Here is a 20,719-nt window from a genome sequence, read left to right on the forward strand (position 1 = left end):
ACGGAGCCAAGAATGTCTGCGGAGGGAGATGGCCGTGGTCAATGTCTTGGAACACGTGTCCCCCGAGTGTTTTGCTGAGTTCAGCTGTTGTTTTGCGAGGGCCATGCCCTCCTTTTGCAGCTTCCTCAATGAGGTCTTAGCCTGCTCCGGGATAGAGCCAAGAATGGTGGAGACTTGGTCCCATAGGGCATATTGATATCTGCCCATACAGGCCGCATAGTTTGCTATTTTGACTCCCAAGGAGCCTGAGGTATACAGTCTCCTTCCTATTGCATCCAGCTTCCTACCCTCCCTATCGGGGGGCGTGGAGTGAGTCTTCTTCGCCTTCGACGAAGAAGACACTACCACAGAGTTCGGTCTCGGGTGCACATACAGGAACTCTGCTGATGCCTCCTGAATCCTATACATATGGTCCAGCCTGCGGGAGGACACAGGCGTGGACGCTGGCTTGTCCCATGAGGACTTGGCAGTCTGCAACATAACGTTGGTCAGGGGTAATGCCACAGCAGTGGAAGTGTCCTGTTGCACAATGTCGAACACCGTATCGGTAACGACTGGTTGTGGCTGGACCGTCGGGAGCGAGAGGGTTTGAGCCATTCTCTTGACTAAGTCGCCGTAGGACTTGAGGTCTTCCGACGGCGAGATTGGTTGCTCATCTGAAGTCTTTCCCGGTGGCGATGATTCATCCGGCGACGACGGTCCTCCGTCAGGAGACGAGCCTCCCGGTGACCTGGGGGAATCGTCCGGGGAGTCCGAGAGGTCCGACGGCTGCCTCGGTTTCGGAGATGCTGGGGCTGTCGGGGTCGACCGTGGCTTCACCGGTGGGGCGACGTCGTGCTCCTTCGTGCGTAGTTCTGGGGATTTCGACGCCGACGGGGCCGCCTTCACTGTACGAAACGACGTTCGGGACCGATAAGATGTTTCGGAAGCTTGGTCCCATTCGGGTTGTCGCGGCGGCAGCCATTGAAAATGTGGCTGTACCGGATAGGCCCCATACAAGTACTGCCATTGTCTCTGGTCCCACGGGACGTGGGGCGGTGCTCCGCGAGGCGATCGGCCGTCATCCTTACCGAGAGGAGATCGTGACCTGCTGGCCGAACGGTCTTGGGGCCGATCACTCGGTTTGACCTGCGGGCTTCGCTGCCGAGGGGTGCTTCGGCCGAGAGGGCTGCGGTCGGTACCAATCCGCTGGCCCGGTTCAATGTCCGAATCAGAATCCGAGATGACCAACTGCGTCAACCTCGACTCCAAGGGGGTGCCCGAATGACGTATCGGGGACGCGAAGAGCTTGAGAGGAGGGACGATCGGAGCCGTGGGGTCCACGGGAGACACCGGTGCAGAGAGTGGCACCGATTTGTGTCTCTGCTTCTTATCCTTCTTCCCCTTTGCAGTCGATGCCCCTTTTTCCTCCTTGCGCCGTTTTGCTGGCGTCGAGGATTCCGGAGTTACCGCCGAGCCCGACTTTTTTGTAGGGCGATCGGCGTCGGAAGGGGTCTGGTCGGTATCGACCGACTTCGGTGCCGACTGGTCGGAATGACCGGAGGGCTGCTCCGCCTGCTCCTGCTGGCGACGTGGAAAAAGGGCCTGCTCCATCAGGGCCGCTGCAAGTCGGGCTGCCCTGTTCTTCCTCGTTTGGCGCGAAAACTTGGCGCAATGAGGACAGGAGTCCGGACGGTGTCTCTCGCCTAGGCACAGAAAACACAGTTCGTGCCCGTCCGGAGGGGCGATTTTACTCCCACACGAGGAGCAGCGGCGAAAAAACCCCCACCGTCTTTCCATGCGAGGGAAAGCAAACGGCGGGAAACCGAAAAATAGGGAGAGGGGGCCCCGAAGGGCGGGAAAAGTACCCCACTCTCCCGCAGCTACTTACTAACTAACTACAACTAAACTAAGGAACTACAACTATCTAACTAGCAAAAAACAGAAGAAAATTTTTATCCAAAGATAAGTTCACCGACCGTAGCAAGAAGATCGACTGATCAGCGCGGCGGTCAGAAGAGAACTGGCGGGATGTCCGCTCCTGTCCCAGTGAGCATGCGCGGGGGGGGGGGCCTCCGGGCATGCGCACTGGGACGTCGGCGCGGAAATCCGCAGCTTTTGAAGTTTACCGATCGAGATCGGCGCTGGCGCCTACTCCCATCAGTGTGATGCACAGAGACCACGAAGAAGATCAGACTGAGTTTTTTCTCTGGGAGAAATGGCAGTTCAAACTAAAGCATGTGGTATTATGATTAACATAATCTCCTTAAAGCAGGAACTTGATCGTTTAGCAGAATTGATGCAACAACAGATGGAGACTTTTATTTTGAAATACAGCGAAAATGAAAATCTGCATGAGCAGAGTATTAAAGAGTTCCCAGTGATGTCAAGCTGAGGGAAAAAAAGCTAATGATCCGTTGGGAAAGGTCTGGAAGAAAATCAAAATGGAGACAGCCTGTGTAGTTATAAAACTGAAACGGAAATTAACATTGACTAAAGCTTGCACAGAAGGAAGCGATGAAGCAGTGATCATACCACTTTCAGCAAAACGAAGGGAGATATCAAGAAGAGAAAAGGCAAATTTCATCAAGAGGATCAAATTTGAAAAGCATTCAAAAAGAAGAGATTTTAAACTGCTTTTGTATTTTTTGCGCTCCGCCCTCTTTTTTACATCCAGCTGGTTAATATTGAATCAATAAAAGGAGCAAATAAATACTTCCGTAATGGCAAATGAGGTTTTAAGAATTGGGATGCTCTTTTTCAGTTTGTTATAATTATCTACGGAAGTTAAATAGAACAATGTAATTAAGAGTGGGCTAAGGAGATTGTATGGCTTTTTATTTACTTCAAAATAAACAAGTATGGGAGATGAGATAACTATTGCATACTAACTTGTGTTTAAAGTAGTTAAAAAGTCAATTTGGGTAAATTGGTAATAAGACAGGCTACACAAAGATTTTGTAATCTTAAGTCTGCTCCTGACATTTTTGACAAGAGAAACTGTCTATAACGAAATAGATAAACTACTATGTTTTCTGTTTTTGCTTTCTCTCTGTGCTAAAATTAAGTAAATTAACATTAAGGATATTTACCTTTTATGCTTATGTTAACTGCTAATATTGTTAAACTAATTAGTTAGCTTTTATTTTTAATTATGTTAAAATTAACCAGTCAGCTCTGTTTCAGAGGTTGTTCTTCTGCTTTTCTCATTTGTATGTACTGAAGACGAAAAGTTTAGATTTATATTATAAGCTACAGAACAGTTAAAAGTATATAACAAAATAAGAAGACTGTAGAATTAAAGAGCTATAATGGATAACATTTTAAGGCTTCCAGGTAGAAAGAATTTGGTATTTTGTCTTGAGGTAGAAATGTAACAGGTATATATACTGCTTCTCTTTATATTTTTGCTTATGTTTTTCTATCTTTTATCCCCTTCCCTTTTTTGCTTCTGTAACCCCGTATTTCTTACCCTTTTTATATTCAAACTTAATAAAAATTTTAAAATACAAGAGTCTGGGCCGATATAATGGTGTGGGTGGCCCCAGAGCCAATCTCCATTCTACATGGAGCGTCCTCAATGAACACCATTGTTTTGAGTTTATCGGGGGACGACATGGTGATGTCACATACCAGACCGACCGACGAATGGATGGTGTTGATGACGTTCTTCCTGCTCCTCCTTTGGGTGGTGCCTTCTCAGGTTGATTTTGAGCAGCAAACTTGGGCGAGGTGACCTGTTTCCCTGCACTGGTGGCAGACTGTGCCCCAGAAATGGCAGGAACGGCACTTGTGATGCTTCCCACAGCTGGCATACTCCTGGGCAGGCGCAGTCTCGGTCGCATGTGGCAGCTGGCACTTCACGGTTATGGGGTGGAGTTTGAGAGCATCGTCTTCCCGAGTCATCTGATTCCGAAGATGATGTGGCAGCTTGGTGGGCCACGGCCGTCGTGCACTCTTTCTGCGACTTCTCATAGGCGATAACCTCTTTAATCGCCTTGGTGAGGCTTATGTCATCTTTCCCGAGCAGCTTCCTCCAAAGCTTCTTGTCCTGCAGTCCAAAAATAAACCGGTCCCTTAGGGCTTTGTCCAGCTGGGGAAAATCACAGCGAAGCAACAGGTGCCAGAAGACTGCAATTAAGTCCCCTGCGGACTTGCTGGGATGCTGATGGCGCTCAGAAAAATCGAAGCGGTGGGCCAGGACCATCAGCTGCAGTGCAAAATGGGTCGTTAGGGTGGCGGTGATGTCCTCAAAGGAGGCGTCCTTGAGGGTGGTAGGTGCCATTAGACCCTGTGTCAGCTCCTGGGTGTTCATTCCACACGAGCTGAGTGGTAGTGATTTCTTCTTTGCCCCTTCAACCCCATGGTAGTGGATGTTTTCCAGTCATTCCAACCATATCTCCCATCGCTCAGGGCTGGTCATGTAGAACTCTGGAATTGTTCCTGGCATCGCAGCCATCATCAACATTGGCACTGCATTGCGCGGGGCTGGATGCAGTGCAGTGGTGCATGGTGCAGTCCAGTGGCAGCTGGCCTCGCTTACCAGGATCCCACCTTCGTCATCACTATAATATAGTGGGATCTATGCAATGATGTGGCAAGGTGGGAGTGAACATAGCTCTTTTATTGAATACAGCATAGTATAGTGCTGCCTTAAAAGACTGAAGACTGGGCCCACAGGGCCAACTATATATATGTATATATATACAAAGTTCCCGCGCTAGCATGCTATTGGACCATTCAAACCAGCAGGGGCTCGTGAATGGAGCAGGGCAACAGGAATTTGGATCCTACTCCCTATTGTTCCTGAGTCCCCAAGCTTAGTCCTACAAGCTCCAATGAGCCAGGCAAGAACTCCATATCATAGATACAATTCTAGTCACATGTAAAACAATATGATTATATGTAGAATATCATACGGCAGCAATAGCATGAAAAGTCAACCCAAAGGAAGTGCCATTATATTTCAACAAGGGGATTGCTGCATTACAAATGATTAATTTAGATTTGTTTATTTCACTATTTTGCCACTGGATTCTAACTTTATATCACTTTGAATTCTTAACCACTGCCCATCAGCTATATGTTCTGCTCACTGTACCTCATTCCTTTGTCTGAAGAAGTATGCATGCATAAAAAAGCCTACATTCTGAATAAAACTTTGTTGGTCTTAAAGGTGCTACTTGACTCCTACTGTGTTCTAATTATTAATTTAGTTACTGTCTTTGCCTTTCACATAATTTCCACAATTCAGTTTATGACTGCTGTATTAGGATGAGAATCTGGAAATTAGTACAATTCAATGGATTTAAAAAAAATCCCTGAACTATCAGACTACTCTGAACTATCCCTGAACTATCAGACTACTCTGTGATGGGTGCTGGCAAAATCTTGGGATCTCTGAATGGCACACCACCACTGAATCCTTGCAATAAGAAAAGCTCTGCTGGCTCAGACCAATTGTCCATCTTGTCTGGCATCCTGTCTCACAGAGTGGCCAACCAGTTACTCTGGAGGACCAACAACAGGGCGCAGAGACTGAGGCCTTCCCATGCTTCCTAGGCTGGGTTTCAGATGTTACCATGTAGTCTTTGATGGACCTTTCCTTTGCAAATCTCTCACTCCTCTTTAAAGCCATCTATGCTATGACCATCAATATGCCACTAACTGCATTTTTGCACTTACTAATACCAATTATGAATTATCAACTTGAACAATTACTGCTGTTTATTGAAAAGAGTTGTTCATAAAGAAAGAAATCCTTCACAATGGTAAAACAATCCTTTGTACTTACTGTTGCTGTTATCACGACTGCTCTCATTCCTAAGGGAGCTAGCAGCAACAGGAAGCAATGAAAATGGCTTGGTGACTCTTGACTCTGTGGCAAAAAGAGAATGCAATGGCTGTACTTTGGAAAACTGCAGATAATTAGTAAATACTGCAACAAGGTAAAAAATTATATGTACGAAAGATTCACAGTAACAGGTTTTAGCTGAGTTATTCAACCTGTAGATTACTACTTATTCAAAATGTTCATTTCACAAACAAAATCTGCCCCCCCCCCGCAAAAAAGAAATCTGGGTTTCAAACACACACAAGTTCACCTCCTGCCTTCTATGCCTGCTTAATGTTTTTATAATCCGCCAGAGTGGTTATTAGGGGTGTGCACTCAGTATATACCAAGCCAAATAAATACCCGAAAAATACCTTATTGCTATTTTTCAGGTACTTATTCAACCAAATAAAAATTAGACAATCTGATTTGGCTACTGAAATACCCACACCCAATATCATTTGACTTTTATTTGGGCATGGCTAGAAGACTGAAGTCTCTTTAAAGAAATTATAGGAATTTGTACCAGCTGAGGATATTTCCATATAGAAAAGAACTCTTACCATTTTGGGGTATTTCTGTGGTTGAAAGCAGAACACACTCATTTTCTTCTGGTTTATTTGCAATGGCTTTGTAGACTTCAATGGTGTTATAAAAATGCTCAAAGAAGTCTTCTGGGAAGAGGCGATCTTCTTTATAAAGAAAATCACTTTGTTTTCTAAAATTCTATAAAAATACAAAATTCATTTTGTTAAAAAAATACAGTGAATACAGCTATCAAAATCCATTATTAAATTCTATTCATCTTTGACCTGTCAAATATGGACTATGATAATCTTCACTAAGTTGCATAAATTTTAGTTGGTGGTGTCCAACCCTTCCCAAAATCAAGCTTTACCCCCATGTATTTGTCATGACTTGACACAGAGCTTACACACATGCAAAACATCTCCACCAACATGCTCTCCCTATCTATATTCAGTGTAATGAAGGCATGAAAGCTACAGTCATGAAAATGTTTGGACTTAGACTCTTTTCCAGCGCTCCTGTTTGTGGGGATAACACTGGAAAATAGACTAAGCCCATACATTTCAATGGTTGTATCTTTTATGTCCTCATTACACTGAATATACAAAAGCAGAGCATAAAGTGAATATGCTCAATCCCTCATGGGATTGGTGAACTCAGTCCTATCCCCACCTCTGCACATTTGCATATACACACAAGGCAGTGGGAAGACACACAGAGTGTTTTTAACATAAAGATGGTCAAAAGGCTTGAGAAAAACACTGACAGAATCTTGGAGTCAAGACACAATAAGTGCGCATGAGTAGTTTGGCCCAACATAGTTACCCCTCCCCTCTGGATTACGGTAAATGAGTGTGATCATACATGCACATCTAGCCCCCATGTCCCACTTGTTCTTACCCTGCACTAAAAAAAACTCCCATGCAGATTAAATAGCCACCAGTAAATTCTGGTGGCTTCTCCAGTGAAGCGTTTCCATGTCAGGTTTCTTGCCGTCTGCTTGAGCCAGCAAGCCATGGAACCCCATGAGTGGTATGATCATTCCACTCTGTTTCTGGCATGTCCTTCCACCCTTAACCCTACTCTGATGTGTGTTTCAGTGCCCCCACAGTGGGAATTTTTTGGGGGGGACCAATCCAGCTGTGGGTCTCTGATTGCGGTGCGTTAGCCAGAGCTTTTTTTTTTTTAGCAGGAACACACAGCTGGCTTGGTGTCAGGGTGTGTGTCTTAATATGCAAATGAATTCCTGCTGTGCTTTTTCTAAAAAAAAGTCCTGTGCAAAACAATGGTGACATCAGGGGGTATGACATAATATGCAAATGAGTTCCTGCTGGGAGTCTACCAAAAAAGTCCTGTCATTAGCGATGTGGACGACCAACCATTGGCCCAAGGCACTATGATACAGGCTTACAGGGCACTGTCTGACCTCACCCAATGATAGCTGTGGAGGAGACATTATAGCTATCTACATCCTCAGTATTAGAAACAAAAAGGAAAATCAGTGTTAAGATCATTACCTTATTTTTAGGAGACAGACATGCCATTATATCATTGATGATCCTTGTGAGATTATTGATGATTGAATAATTACTTAAAACATCTGACATATCTGAAATTTTTTTAAATTTTTGGAGAAGATTATTCAGACTCTTTTTCAGTTCAGGGACCATCAAATGCAACCAACAATGATTGGGCTGTCAAGGAAGATAAAAAAGGGGGTAGAATTACATCCCAAACAGAACAACTGTTTAAGTAATTTAAGTATGCAAAAGTAGATTAACACTTTGTTTCCAATCAGTATTAGCTTGCACTTTGGTGAATTGAAAATAAGCTGTCATTAGGTAACCTGCTGTTTTCTTGAGTCCTTTTGCAATTCCTAACAACTCTTCTTAATATAACTAGGTCAGCCATGACTGTCAACAGATGTTACCATTTCTGCTTTTCCTTGCTTACCAATATGAGGACTAGCAAAAATCACAGCTAGTTTTTAACAACTTTTATATTTTCTATGCTAGAATCTATTCCCTAATTTTGCTATTATTTAAAAAAGAACAACCAGATTAACAATAATATATTTTACTCTTAAATTATTCTTCTAATGAAGAAAAACTTGTTCACTGTTTAGTTGTAAATAAGTAAGATAAATTAATGTTAGCAGGATCCTAGCTACCAAAACATTCCATTACTTGAAGCACAACATGTAAGCCTCAGGAATCTGAAACCTAGATGACTGCCTACTGGGGGAGCACACTATTTTAATCTTTCTGAAACTTCTGATGCTTACTTATTTACTTACTTCCCCTTGTTTTTAGACCAAGGTCTTGAACAATAAAACAGAAACAAAAATAAAATTCACATCTAAAAATAACTCCCTTTGATACTTTTCTGCAGCCTCTAGAAATCAAGAAAACAGGTGTACACTTTGAATCAGAATCCTCTAAAAGTAACTGAACTTCTTACTCTAATATAACTAGAGGAAGCATAGTCCATTTCATAGAATCATAGAGCTGGAAGGGATCTCCAGGGTCATCTAGTCCAACCCCCTGCACAATGCAGGAAATTCACAAATACCTTCCTCCCCCTACATCCATGCCCATAAGACGGCAAAACCTCCAGGATACCTTGCCAAACTGGTGTGGAGAAAAACTGTGTTTCTAGGATTGTGCCACAAGTCCACTAACCTGTGCAGCCATAACTTTAGACCTCTCTCCCCAGGTAGATGTATCTCTCTCCCTCTGTTGTTGTCTTCTGCCAGCAGGTGAAGACTTTTGTTTTGTTTGGCATGCCCATAATAACTGTTACTAGCCCTTCTCTTTGGTTCTCGTGTTGTGTGTGTTTATCTCTTTTTATTGGATTACATTATATACACTTTAATTTAAATGTTCTTTTAATGTTGAAATGTCTTAATGATTTGATATTTGCTGCCTTGAGGACCCTACCTGGAAGGAAGATGGCAAATAAATATTTTGACAAAATAAATAAATAATTCTTTCTGCCAGTGAGCATATGTCATTAGGTTTTTAGGCACACAGTCCCCCCCACCATCTGCAGTTTCTGATTTTCTTTTGACTTAGCAGTGTTGGATACTCTACTGAAAGTAATTTGTAATGCAGGGGTTGCCAAACTGTGGTGCAGGAGTCACAAGTGGCTCTTTCACACATATTGTGTGGTTCTCGAAGCCTTCACCACCGTGTTGGCGAGCTTGGAGAACGCATTTCTCTCTTTAAATCACTTCTCTGCCAAGCCAGCCAAAGGCTTGGAGAATGTATTTAAAGTTGTTTTCTTTCCACCTTTTCCTCTCTCCCCCCACCCCCATATAATTTCCTTCCTTCCTTCTTCCTTCCTTATTCCCAGCTCTCAAACATATGATGTTCATGTCTTGTGGCTCTCAAACATCTGACATTCATTCTCTGTAGCTTTTATATTAAGCAAGTGTGGTCACCCCTGTTGTAATGTATTACAATAATACCCAGTGCATTTCTAGGACTGAATGAATACTACACTAATGTTCTCAATCCACCTCCCTGAATAGAGTAATTCAGTACGCAATGGATTTAGACAAATCATTATGTATGTTGATGGACACTGCTGTTAGATTGATTACTAGCAATAAGGCCCATTAAGAAAAATACAACGGGCACAAGAAAGAAGCTCTTGCTGACTTCCCACCCTCTCAAGTGAAGGCATTTGCTCCCCTCACCTCATGGGGAACTGATCTCTGCCATCTAGAGAGCAGTTTTAATTCTGAGTGATCTCAAGCCCTCACCTGAAGATTTGCAACAGTGCTTCCCCAGGAAGAAATGGCACTGTACCTGTCTGAGGTCCCATCCCTTCTCAAACCCTCTCTAGGCTGCACCCCTTAAGTCTTCAAGAATTTCCTAACCTGGAGTTGGCAACCCTATCTCCTCTTTATCTGCCCCTCTGACTTCAGCTTTCCATTGCCTTCCCCTTCCCTGCAGTTTCTACACAGGAAAAGGAAAGTCTTTCTCTATAGTGGGGGGAGGACCATAGGGGCTTACATCATTTTCCTCTCCCCCATTTGATTTGAACAGCAACTCTGTGAGGCAGGTTAGGCTGGAATTCCGTGACTGATACAAAATTACGCAGTCAGCTTCCACAGAAAGAATCTGGGTCTGGCAGACCCCACCCTGAAGCTATAACTTGTATGTTCTCCTCAAAGTCCACAACAAAATCTCCAGGAATTTCCCACCAACCTGGAAAGGTATCACTAAAGGCCTCTGGGCAAGTGCCCTCCCCCACACTTGCTATCTTCCCACCAACCCAAGTAAGCATTGGGTAACTTTCACTCCCCCTCCACATCAAGGGGGGGCTGATCTCTGCCATCTGGAGAGCAGCTGTAACTCTGAGTGATCTCCAGTCCTCACCTGGAGATTGGCAATGGTGGTTCCCCAGGAGGAAATGGCTGGTTTGGAGGGTAGCATTGTACCTGAATGAGGTTCCACCCTTTCTCACACCCAATCGTCTCCAGATTCCACCCCTCAAATCTCCAGGAATTTCCCAACCTGGAGTTGGCAACCCTATCTCTTTCTCAGCCAATCATCCTGGAATGAGGCTGAAGGGAGGAAGGAAACAGGGAGTGTCAGGAAAGAGGCACTCCTTTTGACATTTGAGGTAATCATGTTTATATTGGTGGTTCTTCTTCCATGCGCTTGAAACATGACCCCCAGGTACTTAAAGCATGAAACTTGTTCAATGGGAATAGAATTTAAGTACCAATGGTGTGATCTGGGTGTCTTTTTGCCAAAGGCCATTACTTTGGTTTTAGTGTAATTTACTTCTAGATTGTTTTCCAGGCAATATTGAGCGAAAGCTTTCAAGGCTCTTCTGAGGCCTAAGGGAGTCCTTGAAAGTAAAACAGCATCATCAGCATAAAGGAGCACCCCATATGTTTGTTACCTAGCTTCGGTGGGTGGCATTCTGGTTTATTTATATGTGATGCCAAATCACTGATATAGAAGTTAAATAAGTAGGGGGCCAGGAGGCATCCTTGTTTAACCCCTTTGTTGGTAGAAATGGGGTCTGTCAAATAGCCTTGATGGGAATATTTGACCCGGATGGTTGTTTGATCATAAAGGGCCTGAATAAGAAATAACAGCCATCTATCAATATTGGTGGCTCTTAATTTATCCCATAGGATGGTCCTAGAGATAGAGTCAAAGGCTGACTTCAGGTCTAGAAATGCAGCATATAATGACACACTTGAGTTTGAGGAATATTTTACAATCAAGTGGTTCAACAGCATGCAGTGGTTTAATAAGGCACAACCTTCTCTGAAGCCAACCTGTTCCTCACCTAGGCAAAAATCATTCTCAAGCCAGTCTCTAAATTTCCACAGTAAGTGTCTAACATATAGCTTGTTTGTTACACTCAACAGGTTGATCAACCTATAGTTGTTTGGATAGACAGGTTTCTTACCTGTAACTGTAAATCTTCGAGTGGTCATCTGTGCATTCACACTCATGGGATATAACACCTGCGCTGATCCCCCGAATCGGTACCTAAAAAGCCCGGGATTTTTTCACGCTCGGCACCAGTGGGCATGCGCAGGCATCCCAGTACGCGTGCTCATGGAGTCAGTGCATGGATCCCACCAGTTCCTTCTTGACCGCTGGAAGCCCCTAACATAGGGAGACTGTCAGCAGTGGGGAAGGAGGGCGGGTAGTGGGAATGCACAGACGACCACTAGAAGATCTACAGTTACAGTTAAGCAACCTGTCTATCTTCTTCATGGTCTCTGTGCTTCACACTCATGGGAGATTAGCAAGCAAGACATGCCTGGAGGCGGGAAGATGGTCAACCAGAAAAAACAGCTTGCAGCACCGCAGCTCCCAGATGAGTCCTCTGCTGAGTATGCACATCCAGAGCATAGTGCTTCATGAAAGCATGCGAAAAGGACCAGGTGGCAGCCTTGCACACATCCGTCAAGGAAACACCCTGCAGGAACGCCACCGACGTCGCCATCGCTCTAGTAGAGTGTCCACGAATGGGCCCAGGCAATGGCTTCTTTGCCAGCAAGTAACACAGTTTAATAGTCTCAGTGAGGCACTTCGAAAGCCGCTGAGATGAAATTCTGGCACCCAACTTAGGAGCAGCATAAGAAACAAAAAGATGCTGGTCCTGGCGAAAACTCTTAGAACGACTCAAATAAAACAGTAACGCACGCTTAACGTCCAAAGCGTGCCACCGACGTTCCTCATCCGAGGAAGGCGTGGGATAAAACGTGGGTAACCAAATGTCCAACTTAAGGTGAAACTGGGAAACCACGTTAGGAAGAAAAGAAACATCAGGAGCCAACGACACTCCAGACTCATGAAAAAATAAATATGGGTGGTCACAACGTATAGCCATGAGTTCCCCTACACAGCGTGCTGACGTGATAGCCACCAAAAAGGCAGTCCTCCATGACAGAAGTTGAAGAGAACAGGTTGCCATTGGTTCAAAGGGACGCCAAGTCAACCTGTCCAATACTAAAGGCGTCCTACAAATGTGGAGGTGATCTTGATGGAGGATGCAATCTGAGCAGTTTTTTTAGAAACCTCTTCGAATGAGGATGATCAAAAACTGAATGCCCCTCAACAGGCTCATGGTACGCTGATATTGCTGATAAATAAACTTTAACAGAAGAAAAAGAAAGTCCAGCATGCACCAAAGATAACAGAAAACCAGAAATCACCAACAGACCCACCCGTTGGGGTGAGACTGTAGGGTCAGTCAAAAACTGAAGAAACTTCCCCCACTTCCTGTCATAGGAAGCACGGGTAGACAACTTTCTACTATTTAGAAAGACGTGTTGGACTCTGCTGGAGAACTCACAGGGTTGATGAACCACGCCGTTAGCTTTAGATGAGGCATGTTGTGATGAAACACGTGTCTGTCCCGGGCCGACAGAAGGTCCGGTTCTGCTGGAAACCAATAGAAAACCCCCCTCGCCAATTGAAGCAAGATCAGGAACCAGTTCTACCAAGGCCACCACGGCGTCATTAGAATGCACCGCGGTCTCTCCCTCACAATTTTGTTGACAACTCTTGTCAGCAGCGGCAGAGGCGGAAACAGATTTAGGAACCTATCATTTCACTGGAACATCAGGCCGTCTCCCAATGACTCTGGATCCATGGCCCCCTGGAACAGAACAGAGGACACTTCCGATTCCTGGCTGTGGCAAACACATCCACCTGAGGATACCCCCAGAGCTGAAACACCGGTTGAAGGAAGCACCACTGCATCTCCCACTCGTGTGGAGATGCTGCTCCTCTGCTCAACGAGTCCGCCTGCAGATTGAGCGCCCCTGGAAGGTGTGCAGCCTTTACATAGATGCCATGCTCCAGGCACTCCATCCACAGTTCTATTGCTAGCGCACAAAGCCGTCGAGAAACTGTCCCGCCCTGCCTGTTGACATAACAAAGGGTTGCAGTATTGTCCATCAACAGCGCCACAGCCTTCCCCGCCACCATGGGACGGAAAAACCGAAGGGCAAAATAAATTGCCAATAATTCCAGATAGTTTATGTGGCAACGAGTCAGCTGTGTAGGCCAAGGGCCCCCCACACACAGAGAATCTATGTGAGCACCCCAGCCCCACAAAGACACATCTGTGGTGATCGTAACTGTCATCACAGGTAAATGGAAGGGAGCTCCCTGAAAGATGTTGTCTCTGGATTTCCACCATTTCAGGGTCTGGAGGATCAAGGGTGGAATTGTAAACCTCTTCCAAGGTGAGTCCCATAAAGGCCGAAACTGTCTGAGGAACCACAGTTGAAGACCTCTCATTCTCAATTTTGCAAACAGCAGCACGCTTGTAGTTGCCGCCATCAGCCCCAGCATCTGCTGCAGCTGCTGTGCCATGCCCCATTTCTGACTTTGGAAGAGATGGATGAGATTGATAATGTCCATTGCTCTCTGCTGAGGCAGAAAAGCACGGTGAAGGCTTGTGTCCAGCAAGGCCCCTATGAACTGAATTGTCTGTGATGGTGTAAGATGAGACTTTGTCATGTTGACCTGCATACCTAGGATGTGAAGAAGATGAAGAGTAGTTGCAATATGGCCGGATAGACATTCTTCTGACTCTGCCACAAGGAGCCAGTCGTCGATATACAGAAAGACTACTATGCCTTGAAGTCGAAGATGCACAGCTACAACACTAATCATCTTGATGAACACCCAAGGTGCAGTGCACAGGGTGAATGGGAGGGCTTTGTACTGAAAATGGTTGGAACTCATTGTAAAACGGAAATGCCTGTACGAAGGATGGATGCTGACGTGGAAGTAGGCATACTTGAGATCCAACGTTGCCATCCAGTCCCCTTGGTTGATCAGGGTGTGAGGAAAAACCCCGTTACAGAACATCGTGATTACCAGCTTGGTTGCCAGAGCAACTGGGAAAGTGACTCACACACATCTTGCCAGAGAGTGTGGGTAAACCTATCCTGAAGCAAAAGGGACTTATGCTGTACTAGCAGCCATAACGCTACTAAGGCACTCTGAACCGGTACAAGAGTGCCTACCAGGAGAACGGATGGTTTCCTGTCGTTCCGTATGATGTCCATCTCAGCCATGGAGCAGAAGAGACTGCGCCACCAGGAGCTATCCAGATGAACCGTTTGAAGTTCTGACCATGGAATCCACCGTGGAGGGCTGACACCACACGCAGCCATCTTCCTACCAGGCTTGACTCCAATCCAGCGAAGCAGACGGCTCACGTACACACCAGATGTCACCTATGCCTGCAAGCAACCTACCCACCCCAGGAGTGGTTAATCATCCAACTGCCACTTTCTTTAACGGAACTCTAGACAAAGACTGGTGCCCAGAAGAAGACTGAAGAAGAGGAAGACCATCTTCAGCCAGAGCCAAGTTCCTCTGTACAAACTGGGTGTTACCTAGGCCATGATTTGACTTTCTATTGTCACCCTTTTAGATAAGTCCATTAGTATTCAGTATCTCCCCACCCAAGTAATCTCTCTATTCTTCTCCCCAACTGTCATTTTGGAGCCTCCCCCTGGTTCATTTCAACCTGAAAGTTCACTCAGGTATCCAGGATCCAGGCAAGTCCATTGGTTAAGAGCAAGCACCCAATTAGGTGACACCAATGAACTTTCTATTGGTTGTCGCAGTAGTCCAGCCCTTATGGTCACTGCGAAACCTCCCCTTTTCATGAGGTCATGCACCAGCTGACCACCTTTCTCCTCCCTTGTACCTCCCATTCTCTAAGGGTTCAAGAGAGTCCTTATAATCTGTGGACTAGCTACCCACAGGTGTGCTTCTAGCAGTATCCCAATTTTCGCTGCATAGATCCATCCCCGACTCTAAGGCCAAGTTTCGGGTCCCTTCTCCCACTTCCTTGCTCATCGCCATTGGAGCCTTCCTTGAAGACTACAATAGGTAAATATCGCCCTGTTTGTCTACCCATGTGTTCCTCTATCTCTCTATCTATGTCTCCTAGGACTGAATGTGTGTTTTTATGAGTATTTTATCTTGTATGGAAGCCTATATCTTTTTAAAAAAATTATAATTGTTTTACTTATTTATTTATTTATTTATTTGTTCGATTTATATCCTGCCCTACCCCACCAAGGCGGGCTCAGGGCGGCTTACAATACAGAATGCTAACAATAAATCAGTTTAAAATACATTAATGGTTATACAATAAAATACATAAAACTCACATCAATATACTATGCTACCTCTTCCTTAAATCAATTCTTCAAGTATTCCAATGTTCAATATTCTGATGTTTGTAAGTTTAAATATTCAGGCATCCCGGTATCAATCAGTTGTATGCCAACCAGAAGAGGGCTGTTTTACAGGCCCTGCGGAACTGTTCAAGGTTCCGCAGGGCCCTCACCTCCTCCGGGAGCTGGTTCCACCAACAGGGGGCTGCAATCGAAAAGGCCCTATCTCTGGTCGCTTTCAGACGGGCCTCCTTTGGCCCAGGGATTATAAGGAGGTTCTGAGACCCCGATCTCAGCACTCTCTGGGGAACATGTGGGGAGAGACGGTCCCTAAGGTAGGTAGGTCCCAGGCCATTGGGGACTTAGAGTCCCCAATATTTTAAGCATTACTTTTCTGGACGTGGAATCCGGTATACACAGGTAAAAAGATCCTGAGTGAGCCAGGTGCCCACTTGACAATTCCCCAACCTCATTTTGAGGGCATTTTGGCTTACAAGGGTAAGGATTGTTTGCAGGGTGGATATCCTGAACTTCTGGTACATGATAAACTTGTTCAGATTTCAAAGGTCCATGATTGGTCTCAATCCCCCATTCCGTTTGGGAACCAGGAAATAACGAGAGTAGAACCCCACCCCCCACCCCGTTCTGGCCTCTACTGGGACCGGTTCTATGGCTTGTTTCTGCAAGAGGTTGCTAACCTCCACCAGCAGAGGTGGGGAAGGGGGTGTGGTGACAATCACTGACTGAGTCGGAACCTGAACAAAGTCTATCCTGTATCCTTCTGCTATGATGGAAAGAGCCCACCTGTCTGTAGAGATGGACTCCCAAGCCGGAAGATATTGATGGAGGCGGATATGTGACGAAGGAGGGGCTGCAATGTGTGCTACAGAAAAGTCAAAGGCCCTGCTTCTGTGGGCAGGCACCCTAAGATTTGCCAGTGGTTTGAGATGCTGAAGCAAATCTATTTTTGTTATTTCCCCTATAGGGGGACCTACTCTCTGGTTGTGAAGAGTGAGGCCTCCACTGCTGGTCGGGGGAGAATTTCTGGTAGGGCCTCTTGGGCCAAGATTTATGCCATTGCTTAGGCTTGCCAGCCCTAGAGGAAGCTGGGACACCCAGGTTTCTTGAGGTCTTTATACTTTTGTCCATCTCTTGAAGGACACTGTCGGTGGTTGAACTAAAAAGACCTTCACCTTCAAAAGGCAGGTCTTTAACGTAGGCCCTAATGTCAGGCTGAAGAGCTGTAGACCTTAGCCAAGAGTGACGACGCAGGGAAATGGCAGAGGTGATGGTTTTAGCCGATACATCCACCATGTGCTTTGCTGCAGCCAGTTGTTGCTTAGCCACAGCAAAGCCCTCCTTTTGCAGCTTCTTAAATGAAGATCGCTTCTCCTCGCTCAAGGAAGACAATAGCGGTGTAAGCTTTTCCCAAATGGAGTATTGGTAGTGAGCCATGCACACTGCATAATTGGAGACCTTTACTCCCAATGCTCCAGCTGAACAGAATTTTCTGTCCACATTGTCTAATTTCTTGCCCTCTTTGTCAGGTGGAGAAGAATGGGTCTTGTGCGCCTTAGAGAATGAAGAAACCACCACCGAGTTGGGCTTGGGGTGGGCGAACAGAAACTCAGCACCAGCCTCCTGGATCCGGTACATATGGTCCAGTCTCCACATAGAGATCGGTGTAGATGCCGGCTTTGCCCAGGGCTTCTTCACCGCCTGCAGGATGACTTTGGTCACTGGAAGGGCCAAAGCCATTGATGTGTCTCTCTGCATTATATCGAAGGTGGTGTCATCGACGACTGGCTGTGGTTGAACCACTGTGAAGGAGAGGGAGTGTGCCATCCGCATCACCAGGTCCCCATAAGACTTCAGATCTTCCGATGGAGATATGGGAAGGTCCTCAGCAATATGCGACTCTGGCGAAGGTTCCACTGCCCTGTCAGGATCATCAGTACCGACCTCAAGAATCCGATGATGAGTCTCTTCTCACCGAGTGCTCAGACAGTATCGGGGTCGAAGCTCGCTCAGGTGATTGCAGTGACACTGACAAACGCGCTTGCACTTTCTCTACCCGCTCTCTGCGTCACTCGGGAGGGATTGACACCGATGCCGATGCATGATGGGTGGAGTGATGTGAAACCCTCGAGAGATGCAAGGCTTCCGACCGCTGGTCCAATTCGGGGAAGTCATGTGGAGGGCACCACTGGTATGGCGGGTACGGGTAACCATAGGAACAAGGCCACTGACGTTGATTCTACAGCAGCGGTGGTGGGAAATGTTTAACCACAGCAGCCGGTTCAAGCTCTCTCTGTCCCACCATTGGTGGAAGAGGTGCTAGGGGTTCGTTCGGCATCAAAGCCTCAATCTCCGATACCGAACCACTGTAGCTCTGACGACGCGATCCCGATGAATGGGTGCACAGGGTCAGATCTATCTCCTGCTCAGATCCTGACAGTCAGATCGGTTGTGAACCTCTGCTTCTCAACATCGAAGGTCTCCGTGGATGCAGAGACGCCAGGATCTTCCAGGGTGGAGCAGCTTGTGTTGATACCAAAGCATCCAGAGAAGGAGTGCGGGAAAGTCTGTTCTTCTGCTTCGACTTCTTTGGGAGGGACGATCGGGTCCCTGAATCATCCCGACGTTTCTTGGCCGAGGTCGCCACTAATCCTTCAGAGGGTCGTTTTGTGGGTAGGCCTCGCTCGGTTGGCATATCGGTCCACACCGGTGACGATGGATCGACCGATGTAATCGTCGGCACCTCTTCCCCCATTGATACTGACAGGCCCGTTGCCATTTTCAGCAGACGAAGAGCTGATTCTATGAGTGCCGCCGATAGCCTTGCCGCCCGGTTTTAGCGAGTTTGCTTCGAGATACTCGAGCAATGCAACGAATCGACTCGGTGTCCCTCGCCCAGAGACAATAAGCAGAGGGAGTGACTGTCAAGAGGTGCAATTTTGCTACCACACTTGCGGCAATGTTTAAAAAAACCCAACGTCTTTCCATAGGCGCTGGAACCCACACAGAACGATCTCTGAAGGAATGGGGGTAAAATAAACCCCTGAAAAGCAAGTCCAACAAAAGTCTTTTTTTTCAAACAACAATAACTACTATACTAAGAAAACAACAAACGGGCTATATAACAAGGAGAAAATACAAAGGATTACCAAATACCGACCGGAGCAATCGAAAGGAGATCCTATCAACGCGGCGGTCAAAAAGAAACTGGTGGGATTTGTGCGCTGGCTCTGGTGAGCATGTGTACTGGGATACCTGCGCATGCCCACTGGTGCTGAGCGCGAAAAAATCCTGGGCTTTTTAGGTACTGATTTGGGGGATCGGCGCGGGTGCTATATCCCATGAGTGTGAAGCACAGAGACCACGAAGAAGATCTTCTTTGTTACCTTTTTTATATTTGGGGATAATGATAGCTGCTCCCCAGTCCTTGGGAATTTTCCCTGATTGATCAATTTGTGAAAACAAAGCTGCCAAAACTAGGGCCCACAATTCTGCATTCATTTTAAATAGCTCTGGTGGAATTAGGTCAATTACTGGGGTTTTCCCCAGTATCAATGAGCTGATTCACTTCTGTACACCCCCCTAGAGGCCAAGTTGGTAAGTTATGGATGATATCAAAATTAAGTGGGCTTGTAATTGTTTCCCCATATACCACCTTATAATGATGTAACCAGGCATCTGGCAAAATAGGGCTATTAAATATATTTGGTGACCTACGTGATGGATCAGAGACTAGTTTCCAGAATAATACTGAGTTTTTTCTTTAACTGCCTTCCAAAGTTCCTCCCAAGAAATCAGTAACAGTTTTTACATCTAGCTGCTATCTTTCATTCTTTAATCATTTTGTCATCATCCTCTGTCTTTTGATCTGGTGGGCAAGAACAAATTCCCAGAGCTAAGCTTCCTTTCAGGCCCACTATTTCAACTCATAGCATTTCCAGAAGCGAATCTTCTCAGTCTTACTGTATACCCTCTCTGACATACAGAGCCACCCCACCTCCAACCCTTCCCTCCCTGTCCTTCTGATATTTTATATCCAGGAATCACCATGTCCCACTGATTTTTCTCATCTCATCAAGTTTCTGAAATGCCCACAATGTCTATATTTTCCCCAACATTAAGCATTCCTGATTTTACCTTGGACACTTCTAGCATTTGTATATAAACATCTATAATTTCACAGGCACGTTAGGCCTGCAACCTTCCTCCTATTGCCTCGAGATCTTGCCAGGCAGTCCATATTTTTTGTCACCATCTCAGTGGACAACTCTAAACCATTGCCCTGTAGTAAAAAACCCTTCATCTCTTTGACATGAGCAATTCGAAATGAGACATTTCATCTCCTATTGGCTTTCCCCCTAAGATTCATTTTAAAAACTGCTCTGCCACTTTTTTGATGTTGTGCCAGCAGCCTGGTTCCTTCTTGGGACAAGTGCAGACTATCTCTTTTGTACAGCTTCTGCTTGTTCCAAAAAGCATCCCAGTGCCTAACAAACTTGAACTTTTCCTCCTTACACCATTGTCTAATCCACACACTGAAACTCCTAATTGTGCCTGTTTCTTTGGCCCTGTGCGTGGAACAGGTAATGCTTCCGAGAAGGCAACCTTGCAGCAGCCTAATTTTTTTCCCCAGAACCTCACAACTACATTTCCCCACATTGCTGGTGCCAACA

At 45.8% G+C, this 20,719-nt stretch overlaps 1 protein-coding gene across 1 annotated transcript in view; it reads right to left on the minus strand.

Annotated features, from left to right (window-relative positions):
- KITLG (KIT ligand) overlaps positions 1 to 20,719 on the minus strand; it is a 155,608-nt gene that overhangs the window by 35,467 nt on the left and 99,422 nt on the right. Inside the window, exons 4-6 of the mRNA XM_060245157.1 lie at positions 7,858 to 8,034; positions 6,376 to 6,538; positions 5,774 to 5,857 (exon numbers count right to left, since the gene is read on the minus strand). Of these exons, the coding sequence (XP_060101140.1) occupies positions 5,774 to 5,857; positions 6,376 to 6,538; positions 7,858 to 8,034 (424 nt within the window). The remainder of the gene's footprint in view (positions 1 to 5,773; positions 5,858 to 6,375; positions 6,539 to 7,857; positions 8,035 to 20,719) is intronic.

Source organism: Heteronotia binoei, chromosome 8 (genome assembly GCF_032191835.1).
Source record: "Heteronotia binoei isolate CCM8104 ecotype False Entrance Well chromosome 8, APGP_CSIRO_Hbin_v1, whole genome shotgun sequence".
NCBI classification, from domain to species: domain Eukaryota; kingdom Metazoa; phylum Chordata; class Lepidosauria; order Squamata; family Gekkonidae; genus Heteronotia; species Heteronotia binoei.